The following is a 12,920-nucleotide window of genomic DNA, read 5'->3' on the forward strand; positions in this document are numbered from 1 at the left end:
AATACTTAGATGGGTGTGTATTTTGGTATTTTTTATGCTTTCTGATTGCCTCCAGGTAGATGTGATTAGGAAATGGGCTTCCCTTTTCACTCTTCTTTTAGGATTTAATTTTCGGCTTATTTCCTTTTTTGTCTGCTTGTTCTAGTCCATAATCCCTGTTCAGGCCTTGTTTCTAGTTGTAAACAGTTTAGGGTTGGCTGTGGCCATTTGGTTTTAATTGGAAACTGTCTCAGACAGCAAGGGACCAATGGTGTGCAGACAGCAAGGGACCAATGAACAGCTACCAAAAGAAAAGAATGTCCACACCTTTATCTCTGCAGTTCTGCCAGGTGTCTGTGGCCACTCCGATCCTTCCCCTGCCTGGTCTCACCCAAGATAGTGGCTCCTGGAGCAGCTGAGCATCCCGGACAAGAAAGCAATGGATTTCTTGCTTCTGCCACAAATTCCCCCAGCTGTAAGCCTTCCAACCTTCTAAATATTACTTTATATGTGGTTCAGAGTTCTGGGATCATCCCCTAAGCCTGCTTGGTCGGGTATTCTGTGTTGTTGCTGGCAGAACTCTTACTGCATTTCCACCCGATCTGCCATCTTGTTTGTTCTGCCACTGGTATTTTAAATATCAGCTGGTTACCCTGGAAACATGTTTTGTCAAAGTTTCCAGACTAAGGCAGACTAGGAAGAAGAGGAGGACTACTTTTGAATGTTCAGTTACTGGAACTCTTATGAATAACAGAGGACCATTGTCAGGAGTATTGATGTGGCACTGCAGGCTAATGTGTTGGACTGCAAGGCCAGTTTGAACCTCAAGGTCAGCAGTTCAAACCTACCACCCTCCCCTTGGAAATCCTATACAAGGTTGCTATAGGTCGTAACCGACTTGACAGCGCTTAACAACAATAACAACACCAACATTGTCAGATATAGTGTCGGAAAATGAGAGCATAATGAATAGCAGTAGAACAATGTCAGATATAGTACCAGAAGATGAGGCCCTTAGGTTGGAAGGTACTCAAAATGGCTTGGGAAGAGCTGCATCCTCAAAGTAGAGATGACCATGATGATACCAACAGAGTAAAGCTTTAGGCACCTTCATTTCTTGATGGGGGCACAACTCAAAATGAGGAGAAACAGCTGCAAACATTAATTAATGATTGCAACATGGAGTGCATAAATCTAAGAAAATTGGAAGTTACCAAAAATGAAATGTAGTACATAAACGTTGATATGGCATTAGTGAGCTGAAAGGGACCGGTATTGGCCATTTTGAGTCTGACAGGGTTTACTATGCTGGAACGACAAATTTAAGAGAAATGGCATGACATTTATTGTCAAAAAGACCATTTCAAGACACATCTTGAAGAACACTGCTGCCTGTGATAAGATAATATCAATACAACTATAAGCAAGACCAGTTATGCCACTATTATTCAAATTTGCACAATAAGCACTTTAACCAGTGATGATGAAATTGAAGAACAATAGCCTACTTCTTCAGTCTGAATCTGATCAAACATGCCATCAAGATGTATTGATAATTAACAGTGATGGGAATGTGAAGGTGGGAAACAAAAAATCAGTAGTTGGAAAATATGGCCTTAGTTATAGAACTAATACTAGAGATTGTGTAATAGACATTTTGCAAGGCCAACAACATATTCATTACAAATACCTTTTTCTTTTTAAAGTTTTTATTGTGAATTGAGTGAAAGTTATAGGGCAAATCATCAGTTTTACATTCAACAAATCATATACTTTTTTTCCATTACAATGATTATAATCCCCGCCATGTACCATCAGTTAAAAGCATTTCTCTCTATCCACTTTAGCTCCCTTCTTTTTTTTAAACACTTAGGTATATATAATAATTTAAACCACCAAAGGGCACATTCTGCAAGTCTGCCTCCTGGCTGCCAGCTCTCAGTCTCTTTCTTTCCATGAATCTAGAGTCCTCAGTTGCTCCCTTTCTCCATGTCCCCATCTCTGCCTCCATCTCTGGTGTCACTGCTTATCTGGATAAAGTCACGCATTCCATTTGTATTCTTCTCCTTTGATAGTCCTAGGGTCCTCTGTTTCTGGACTGTAAGATTAACTACGCCCCCATTTTTGTTACAAAATCTCTACTTTTACAACTGTGACAGTCACAATTGTCATGATAACACTTATTCACTATTGAATCATAAGAATCTTATACTCATCTCTTTTTACCAAACCCATCTAGAAAAGATGAAAACTATTCCGTGGGGACTCTATCTTCCCCCACACAATCTTAAAACTAAACTCCCTCTTGAAACCTTGTAAGCCAGTCACTTCGTGACTATTTTAGGTAGCCAAATGTCTAAGTTGCCTGTCCCGATCTACCCTGTATATAGAAAGGATAGTACTGATACTTGATGTGAAGACTCCTCCCCTCTCTGTTGGTAGTTTGAGCTACTACCTTCATAAATATGGGTCAAGTTCATCAAATTGTAACAATATGCCCTTGTTTCCTTTATCAAACATTGGATTTTTTGTATCGTCCTCTTGTCGAGTTCTGATTCTCAAGGGATCGAGGCTAGGTCAAAAGGGTACTATTTGTAATTTTGGATGTTCTTGTGCAGCTCACCTCACTTCATATCAGCTGGATGCTTCACTCTCAGCTCTAGCCTTCTGTGGATATTTCCTTGTCCATAGGCTCAGGTGTCCCCAGGTCTCACCACACTTTGGAACAACCAGCCCTTCCTCTTCTCTCTCTCATCTCCATGTCAGTGGGAGTCTATGGAATGTGGTTGAACTCAGCCCATTTCTTCATTGCTGCCTTTCCCCCTTTTCCACTCACCAGTAGACCATTGTGGTCACCAACAAGCTTACACGATTTCTCATATGTTCCCTTTGAGTTTCAGTCTTAGGGGGAGGTTTGTCCTGAAGGAACTTGATTGCTTGCCTTGATGGCTTCCTTAAGAACAACTTGCTTATTCTTGTAGTAGTCAACCACACTGCCATTTTTTGCTTTGGGTTTTTCCTGCTGATCTTTCTTTGAAGATGTATCTTCTGTTGCTCTAGCTGTTCCAGGCTGGTCTGCTTGTCCTTTCTAATGGGAATGTCCCACCTCAGAAGGTTTTGGATGGGGCTCAAGATTCCACCTAATGTCCTATACACTGCAAAGACTCCACAAGAGGCCCATTTTACTGGGCAAGGTGTAGAATCCCTTTTAGGTATTCCAATCAGTTATAGGCTGAAGACAGGCTTACAAGCTTTCTGTAATCATGTTTCCCAATATTGCTTTCTATCCCACACATGTCTATTTTACAATAGCAGGCAAAGGAAACCAATATTCATAAGACTGTCAAGCATCAAGTATTATTTCCCCCCTTCAGACTATATTGATCCCTGTATCACAGAGCCCTGTTGTTCCAACGTTGAGCATGCATCGCTATTTACCTTTGTCCCATTTAGCCCATGCAAACGTATATCAGTGTTCCCCTATCTACTTGTTCTTCCATCTCCTTCCCCCTTCTTGTGTATTGCCCTCCCCAACACCTGAACAACCCCCTACCCTGTGCTCTACAGCCACTTTCCTCCAACTCCCCCAGCAAATACCTGTTTTAAGCGACATGAAAGAGGATCAAATTACCTTGAGCATGAGAAATCAAATTACCGTTATGGAAAAGGAGCTCTGGTTATGAATCAGGCTGCTAACCTCAAGGTCTGCAATTCAACTGCTCTGCAGGAAAAAGATAAGGTCTTCTGCTCCCATAAAAATTTGCAGCCTCGGAAACCCTGTGCAGGGTCACTATGAGTCGGAACCAACTCCACAGTACTTAACAACAACATCTGTGGAAAAAGAAGGCAGAAAGCCAAAACAAGGCTGGGGCAGACATCAGTCTTCACAACTCTGAGACCAGAAGGAACAAGATGGTGCCCAGCTACCACTATCAACCACTCTGAAAGGGATCACATTAGAAAGTTTTGTATAGAGCAACAGAATATGTGAAACAAAACTCAAAATTATTTAAAAATAATAACAAGGGAGAGAGAGAGAGAGACCAGCCTTATTGGTTAGAAAGATACTGGAGGAACCTGTGACTACAGACCTTGACCGCTGTTGAGGTCTGCATGAGGGGAGCCATATACTGCCTCAAAGTCTTTCGGTACTACTAGACTTATGATCTACCACTTATCTCTCAGTTTGTCATACTGTGGTGGCTTGTGAGTTGCTGTGATTCTGAAAGCTATGCCACCAGTATTTTAAATACCAGCAGGGTCACCCATGGTGGACAATTTTCAAATGAGATTCCAGAAGAAGACAGACTAGGAAGAAGGAGTGATGAACTACTTGCAAATTTTTAGTCACTGAAAACCTTATGAATAGCAGAGAAACACTGTCAGATATAGTGCCAGAAAATGAGCCCCTCAGGTGGGAAGGCACTCAAAATGCGACTGAGAAAGAGCTGCCTCCTCAAAGTACAGTTGACCGTGATGATGCAAATGGAGTAAAGCCAGTGGGAGAAAAGCCCGTGGGACCTTCATTTGCTGATGGGGCACAAATAAAAATGAAGAGAAATAGCTGTAAATGCCCATTGAAAATCGGAACATGGAATGTACAAAGTATGAATCTGGGAAAATTGGAAGTTGTCAAAAATGAAATTGAACGCATAAACATTGATATCTTAGGCATTAGTGAGCTGAAATGGACTAGTATTGGCCATTTTGAATTTGACAACCACATGGTTTACTATGCCAGGAATCACACATTGAAGAGGAATGGTGTGGCATTCATCATCAAAAAGAACATATCCAGTTCAGTCATGAAGTATAACACTGTCAGTGATAGGATAATATCCATGCACCTATAGAGAAGCCCAGTTAATACCATGATTATTCAAATTTACGCACCACCACTAAAGCCAGTGAGGATAAAATAGAAGAATTCTACCAACTTCTTCAATCTGAAATTGATCAAATATGCAATCAAAATGTATTTACCATGACTGGTGATTGGAATACAAAGGTTGGGAGCAAAGAGGAAGGATCACTACTTGGAAAATATGGCCTTGGTGATAGAAATGATGTTAGAGAACGCATGATAGAATTCTGCAAAACCAATGACTTGTTCATTTCAAATACCTTCTTTAGACAGCATAAGAGACAACTATACATATGGACCTCACCAGATGAAACACACGAAATCAAATTGATTATATTTGCAGAAAGAGACGATGGCAAAGCTCCATATCATCAGTCAAAACCAGGCCAGGTCAGACTGTGGAACAGACCATCAATTACTCATAGACAAATTTAAACTGAACCTGAAGAAAATGAAAACAAGTCCATGAGAGCCAAAATATGACCTTGAATATATCTCAACTGAATTTAGAGAACATCTGAAGAATAGATTTGATACACTAAACACTGAAGACTGAAGACCAGAAGAGTTGTGGATGACATTAAGAACACCATACATGAAGAAAGCAAAAAGTAATTAAGAAGACAAGAAAGAAGGAAAAGGTCAAAACGGATGTCAGAAGAGACACTGAAACTTGCTCTCCAGCATACAGAAGCTAAAGCAAATGGAAGAAATGAAGAGGTCTAAGAGCTGAACAGAAAATATCAAAGATCAGCTCAAGAAGATAAAGTCAAATATTACAACAAAATGTGCAAAGATCTGGAATCAGAAAACCAAAAAGGAAGAACACGCTCAGCATTTCTCAAGCTGGGGGAACTGAAGAAAAAATTCAAGCCTTGACTTTCGTTATTAAAAGATTCTCTGGGCAAACTACTGAATGATGCAGAAAGCATCAAGAGAGAAAGAATACACAGAGTCACTCCACCCAAAGGAAATGGTTAATGTTCAACCATTTCAAAAGGTAGCATATGCTGAAGAGCCAATGATACTGAAGGAGGAAATCCAAGGTGCATTTAAGGAATTGGCAAAGAACAAGGCACCAGAAATTGATGGAATAAAAATGGAAATATTTCAAGAAAGTGAGGTGGCATAGTAGGCACTCACTCATCTCTGCCAAGAAATTTGGAAGACAACTATCTGGTCAACTGATTGGAAGAGATCCATATTTGTGCCCATTCCAAAGAGAGGTGACCCAAAGGAATGAGGAAATCATTGGACAATCTCATTGATAGCCCATGCGAATAAAATTTTACTAAAGGTAATACAGAAATGGCTGCAAGCATACATTGACAGAGAACTTCTAGAGGCTCAAGCTGGAGTCAGAAGAGGCCGTGGGACGAGGGATATCATTGCTGATGTCCGATGGATCTTGGCTAAAAGCACAGAATATCATAAAGATGTTTAATAGTGCTTTATTGACTATGCAAAGGCTTTCAATTGTATGAATCATGACAAGCTATGGACAACATTGCAAAGTATGAGTTTTTCGGAACACTTAACTGTGCTAATGAGGAATCTGTACCTGGACCAAGGGGCAGTTGTTCGAACAGAACATGGCAACACTGAGTGTTTTAAAATTAAGAAAGGTGTGCAACAAGTTTGTATTCTTTAACCATACTTATTCAACCTGTATGCTGAGCAAATAATCTGAGAAGTTGGGATCTATGGCATCAGGATTGGAGGAAGACTCATTAACAACCTGTGATATGCAGGTGAGACAACCTTGCTTGCTGAAAGTGAAGAGGACTTAAAACATTTACTGATGAAGATCAAAGTGCAAAGCCTTCGGTATGCATTACATATCAATGTAAAGAAAACAAAAATCCTCACCACTGGACCAGTAATCACATTCTCATCAATGGAGAAAAGATTGAAGTTGTCAAGCACTTTGTTTTTCATGGATCAACCATCAACACTCACGGAACCAGCAGTCAAGAAATGAAACGACGTATTGCATTAGGCAAATCTGCAGCACAAGACCTTTTTAAAGTGTTGAAGAGCAAAGATGTCAGCTTGAGAACTCAGGTTTGTCTGACCCAAGCGATGGTATTTTCAATAACCTCATATGCATGCGAAAGCTGAACAGTGAATAAGGAAAACCATAGAAATATTGATGCTTTTGAGGTTATGGTATTGGAGAAGAATTTTGAAAGTGCCATGGGCTGCCAAAAGAACCAAGACATCCATTCTGGAAGAAGTGCAATCAGAGTGCTCCTTGGAGGCCAGGATGGCCAAACTTCATCTCGCATACTTTGGGCATATTGTCAGGAGGGACCAGTCGCTGGAGAAGGGTATCATGTTTGGTAAGGTGGAGGGTCAAAGAAAAAAAGGAAGACCCCAATGCGATGGATTGGCCAAGTGGCAGCATCGATGGACTCAAGCGTGGCAACAGTAGTGAGTTTGTCCCAGGTTGGGCAGTGTTTCATTTTGCTGTGCATAAGGTCGCTACGAGTCGGTACTGACTCGATGGCATATAACAACAACAGACTTATGATAGGTAAATGAATAAAGATGAACAGGCACAAGCTGCATATAAAACAAGAAACAAAATCCCTCATTTCTAAAAGAAATATACTCTGTCCTGCCTTATTTAAAACAAATAGCCCTCTTGGTCTATCTTCCATTCTTCCACTTTTAACAGAGATATGAGTTCAAGATATATATCATTATCCTCTTGACTATGATGGTGAGTCAAAAATTATTCACATTCTGACAGTAGAATTAATCAACTTTTAACCAACTTTTAGAAAACACATCACTTTTCAACATAATCCTGCTTTTCAATACACTTTGTCTATCTGTCAATAAGCTTTGCCACTCCTTTATTAAAAATATATATATATTTTAGGCTGAGCTGTGATCCACAAATCCACCGCTGTCTTCATTTCTTCATCAGAGGTGCTAGGAGGGCTGTTTTCAGGGGACCAAACAGGTGAAAGTCTGATGGAGCAAGATCAGGACTATAGGGAAGATGCTTAACACTTCAAAATGAAGTTTTTGAAGTGTCAACATTGTGAGCAGAGGTGTGCAGATGCGCATTGCCATACAAGATCACAATGCTGTTGGGTAGCAGTTCTTTGTGTTCATTCTGAAGTTGAGGCTTCATCTCTTCACTGAGCATCTCACTGTCATGAACAGTGTTGATTGTTGAACCTCTGTCTTATTAGTGTTCCCATGCTGGCCCTTGAGGAACCCAGGAAACTGTAATCATCAATTTTCCAGTTGATGGTTGACTTTTGAATTTTTTCTTGAGGGGTGATTGAGGATGTTTCCATTCCATACTCTGCTGTTTACTTTTAGGCTCATAGTGATGAATTCATGTCTCATTAACAGTAACATTTTTTGTTTGTTTTAAAATAAACCTTTCCCTTCCTTTGTTTATAGGACCACATTTTGTTTGCAAATGTCCAAATTCTTCTGTTTATGTACTTCCATGAGTTTTTTTCGGTACCCATCTTGCATAAACTTTTCAATACCTGTCTGTCGTGGCTTATTTCATAGGCAGAGCCAAGGCTGATTTGCAAATGCTTTGCCACATAATCCATGCATCTATTCAACAAAATCATTTCATGAGCACACTTACTGTGATTATCAGATATGGAAGTGGACAGCGTTTTAATATAACCAGAGTGTGTGTCATTTTTGACTCAACCTCATATATTATTGTTCTTGTTTTTTTTTTTTTTAATGTTTTATTGTGAATTTTATGATAGTTTACATGGGGGAACTTTAGTTTTACATTAATTCCATCGTATATCATCTATCTCATTGCCATGGTTCCAATCCCCTCCATGTATCATCAACCACCCAAAAGGTATATCCCAGAAACCCACCCCCTACACTTCCCCCTCCTCCACCCAGTTTTCGGCCTACAGTCCCTTTCCTTCTCTGGGTCCAAAGTCCCCAGTCGCTTTATCACTCTGCGTCATCATCTCTGCCTCCATCTCAGGCATCTCTGTTTCTCTGGGTAGGGTCTGTTCTTGTTGTTAAGTGCCATTGAGTTGTTTTCAACCCTTAGTGAGCCTGTGTAGGGTTTCTGAGGAGTGACTGGTGGATTTGAACTGTTGTACTCTCCCTTACCGTACTTACTATACAACAACAGAAACACTTTGATATTAACAGCTGACATCCCATAGAGAGGTACTAGAGAGTGGGGTGATGTTGTTAGGTGCTGTCAAGTTGATTCCTACTCATAGTGATCCTATGTTGTTGTTGTTGTGTACTGTCGAATCAGTTCCAACTCATAATGACTCCGTATGGTGGTGGTGTTGGTAGTGTGCCATGGAGTCAGTTCCAACTCATAGAGTCCCTGTATAGGGTTTCTGAGGCTGTAAATCTTCACGGGAGTAGAAATCCTCATCTTTCTCCTGTGGAGCGGCTGGTATTTTTGGACTGCTGACCTTGAGATTAGCAGCCTGACTTGTAACCACTATGCTACCAGAGCTTCTTAATGACCTGTATAGGGATTCTGAAAGCAGCTGATCAGTTTGAACTGCCAATCTTGCAGGTAACGGTCCAGTGTTTATCCTACAACGCTACACCAGGCCTCACAGTGCAGAGTAAAACTAGCCCATCAGGCTTCCTAGGCTATAAGGGGAGCAGATTTCATGGTCTTTTTTTTTTTTTCTGTGGAGCAGTTGGTGGGTTCCAACCTCTGGTCTCTGGTTAGTAGCATAGTGTTTAACCACTGTGCTAGCAGGGGTCCTTAGATGGTATGGATTGGGTTGAGATGCGAAGTTGTTGCTCAGATCCAGCCGATTATTGTCACTTAGGGATTTGGGCTGAATGTCATCAGTGTTTTCAATTTTCCAAGAGAAGCTAGAAATTTAGATTTTTATGTAAAACATCCTGATTTTTAAATATGACAAAGAATCTAATGAAAAACAAGTCAAGATAAATCAATATGATGCTACTGAAAAGATTCTGCAACCTGCTTTGCAGCCTCACATCAATGGTTCTGAGCTTCTGTGTGCATCAGAATCATCTGAAGACTTTTTTATCTATTTATTTTGATGTGAGACACTTCTTTAAGGAGTCCTGGTGTGGCACTGTAGGATAGGCACTCAACCGTAAGGTTGGTTTGAACAGCAAGGTTGGAGATTCAAACTCACCTGACACTCCTGGGAAACCCTATACAGGTTCTTTATGGGTCAAAATTGACTTGATGGCATTTAACAACAATACAGTTATTTAAAAAGAGGCATGGAATATCCGTATTGTTTGTCTGTGTGTAAACGATTTCTGGAAGGGTCAATTAGAAATTAATAACAATGGTAACTTTGTGTGAGGGGCACTGAGAAGTGCCATGTAATTCTTTGGTATGTGTTGGGGCTTAAACCACACATGTGTGAAGATGCTAACTTTTAAAACATATGTATAAGGTATAGCCATTTCCCTTCTTCTCTCACCAAGATTTTGATTCAGTGGTTTTGGGGTTGGTTTGAGTAGCTAATGTTAAAATAGACCATCAAGCAAAATAATCAATCCCTCAAAGGGGACTTTGCCACACATAGCGCTGCCTGAGAATCCTTGCTAACGGAAGTAGTTAGTATTCTTGCTCAAGTCTGCCAGACACCACACATATTTGCTGGGAGATAAGGAGGCACACATTTTTTCCTGATGTTTGCTCTCAGGGTGGAAATGTACAATATTACCATGGTCTGGATACATGAATGCAGGTGTATTCTAGGAAAAAATATGGTCCTTTTCACGCACTTTATTCTGGCCCTTCCCACAGGGATAATGTCACTGCGGATCAGTTGTCACTTCAGATCCCAATCCAGAACAGTATACAACACTTCCTACATAGAACTTATTAGGAATGAAGAAAAAGCAAGTAAAGACTTACCCGATGAAGGATTGTGTAGATGAGGAAGGAGTGGGGGACCCGAGGGCTCCTGGGGACCGGATCTGCCAGTGAGCATTCTGTCTTGTAACTTATCTGAAGAAGTTACAGTGCAAGCTTTGTAGGAGAACACCTGATTACAATCACTCCTCCAGGGATTCTCTAGCAAGGTCTGGCAGCCAGTTCTGTTATTTAATAAGTCCTGTTCACTTCTACTTTTCTGAGATCTCTGAGCCATATGATGAGGACCGGAGCTTAGCCCACTATGGGAAGTAGCCCCATGGGAGGCTGTCAGAAAGTTATTGCCCAAAGTGATAGGTGGAAGACTTTGCGTTCTGATTGGTGGAAGCCCCTTATGGGTCAGAGACTTCTTTTCTGGCAAGAGATATTTTGAATTCTCTGAGGTCCTCTTCTTTAATTCAACCATAGCCACCTGGTCACCAGACTGTTCTTGGCAGTTGGCATCCACGATGCTGTCAAAGGTGGTGATGATGTCATCAACTTCCGAGGTATCCTCCCCCCTGTATCGGTCCCTGCTGTGATCCTTCTGATGGGCTCTCTGTTGCTCTTTCTTATTTTTGCAGAAGATCTGGTTGAGCATGCCAAATCGTCCCTCCTTCTTCTGGGGTCTACTGTTTTGAGATGGAAGAGGTTGAATAGGCTCTGTTCTATGGGGATATAAAATAACAAGGATGTTATATGCTATGAGTCAGAACTGACTTGGTGGCAGTTAACAACATATGAGGATAGAAAACTATAGCTCTCAATTCCATCTTCTTGAACCAGTTATCTGAAATGCATTTCAAAGACGCCTCCTATCACCTGTCAAGTCAAAGGTGATGTGCAAGAACTCTCAACACCCTTTGCAACTCTTCTCCCAGAAGTGGTTCCTTACTATGGACAATGAGAACATTTCTTAGATTCCTCTTGTTCCCTCAGGGGTAATTCATTCAAAATTGATCCCTAAATTATCTAAGGATAAATGAACCTGAAAATAGTTTGCAGGATTACTGTTCTCTTCTCACTTTTTAAGGGCAGTAGGTGTGTTGTTGCTGTTGTTAAGTGCTATTGAGTTGATTCTGACTCAGAGCAACCCTGTATCATATTTCCAAGGAGCAGCTAATAGGTTTGAACCACTTACCTTATGGTTAGCAGTCTAGTGCTTATCCTACAGCACCACACCAGGAGTCTAGTAGGTAGCTGTGTGGTGGTGGTTATGTGCTGTGGAGTCGGTTCCTACTCATAGCAACCCTGTACAGAGTTTCCAAGGCTGTAAATCTTTCCGGGAGCAGAAAGCCTCATCTTTCTCCTGTGGAACAGCTGGTAGTTTCGAACTGCTGACCTTGAGGTTCGCAACCTGATTCGTAACCAATATGCTATAAGAGCTCCTTCTCTGGTAGCGTAGTGGTTACAAATTGGGTTTTAGGCCTGCTGAGAGAGATCAGAGGAGATCCGGGCAGAGCATGACAGTATCTATTTTTAGAATGGTGCCTATTTTATAACTATTTGTGTCATTTCTCTCGGTTTTTACTAGCTTTTCTATTGAAAAATACTTTTTAAAAAAGTGTATCCTAAAGGAAACCAAAGCAAGAAACTTTGTTTTGGAGAGAAGGAGGAAATGAGTGAGCCAGCAGTTGGGTGGAGATTCAGAAGAACAGTGAGCATTGCTCAATGGGAAGGCAAACTCAACAGGAAAAAGACCAGCAATTTCCAGCTGACTCTTATCTGCAGCATTTCCCTGAGGAGCTATTCTGTTTTTGTGTCTTGGAAAATTTGTGTTTCATGCTACAATTGATTTAATGCTTTCTGTTGTCTGTTATATATCCTTAAGAACCAGATTTCAGCATTACTTTTTGGAGTGAGATAGTGTAACCTGTAATTTGAAAACCATCACCATTTCTGCTGCATATAATAAATGTTTTTTTCCTTCCCTTACAGGTCATATAGTGCATATTCGAATTATAGTCCCATGATTTATTTATTTAAACAAAAATAAGTATTTTTAGAGTTTTAATGCCGTTCCCAATGGTCTCCCTTTGTCACCCTTCTAACACACACCCATTTTTTCCCTGCAATGCAATCTAAGTAAGTTTTCAATAGCATCTTCTGAAAATCCTTTTTTGATTTAAGTTGTTGATGCTTATTCTATTGAATTTCATAGCAAGTGAGGATCATTCGATTCATATTCATGTC

The 12,920-nt window shown here is 40.6% G+C and overlaps 1 protein-coding gene across 1 annotated transcript in view; it reads right to left on the reverse strand.

Annotated features, from left to right (window-relative positions):
• Positions 1–12,920, reverse strand: part of ANKRD55 (ankyrin repeat domain 55) — a 210,984-nt gene that overhangs the window by 26,698 nt on the left and 171,366 nt on the right. The window contains exon 10 of the mRNA XM_006874653.1: positions 10,731–11,395. Coding sequence (XP_006874715.1) covers positions 10,731–11,395 — 665 coding nt within the window. The remainder of the gene's footprint in view (positions 1–10,730; positions 11,396–12,920) is intronic.

The sequence above is a fragment of the Chrysochloris asiatica genome, unplaced genomic scaffold (genome assembly GCF_000296735.1).
Source record: "Chrysochloris asiatica unplaced genomic scaffold, ChrAsi1.0 scaffold00291, whole genome shotgun sequence".
NCBI classification, from domain to species: Eukaryota; Metazoa; Chordata; class Mammalia; order Afrosoricida; family Chrysochloridae; genus Chrysochloris; species Chrysochloris asiatica.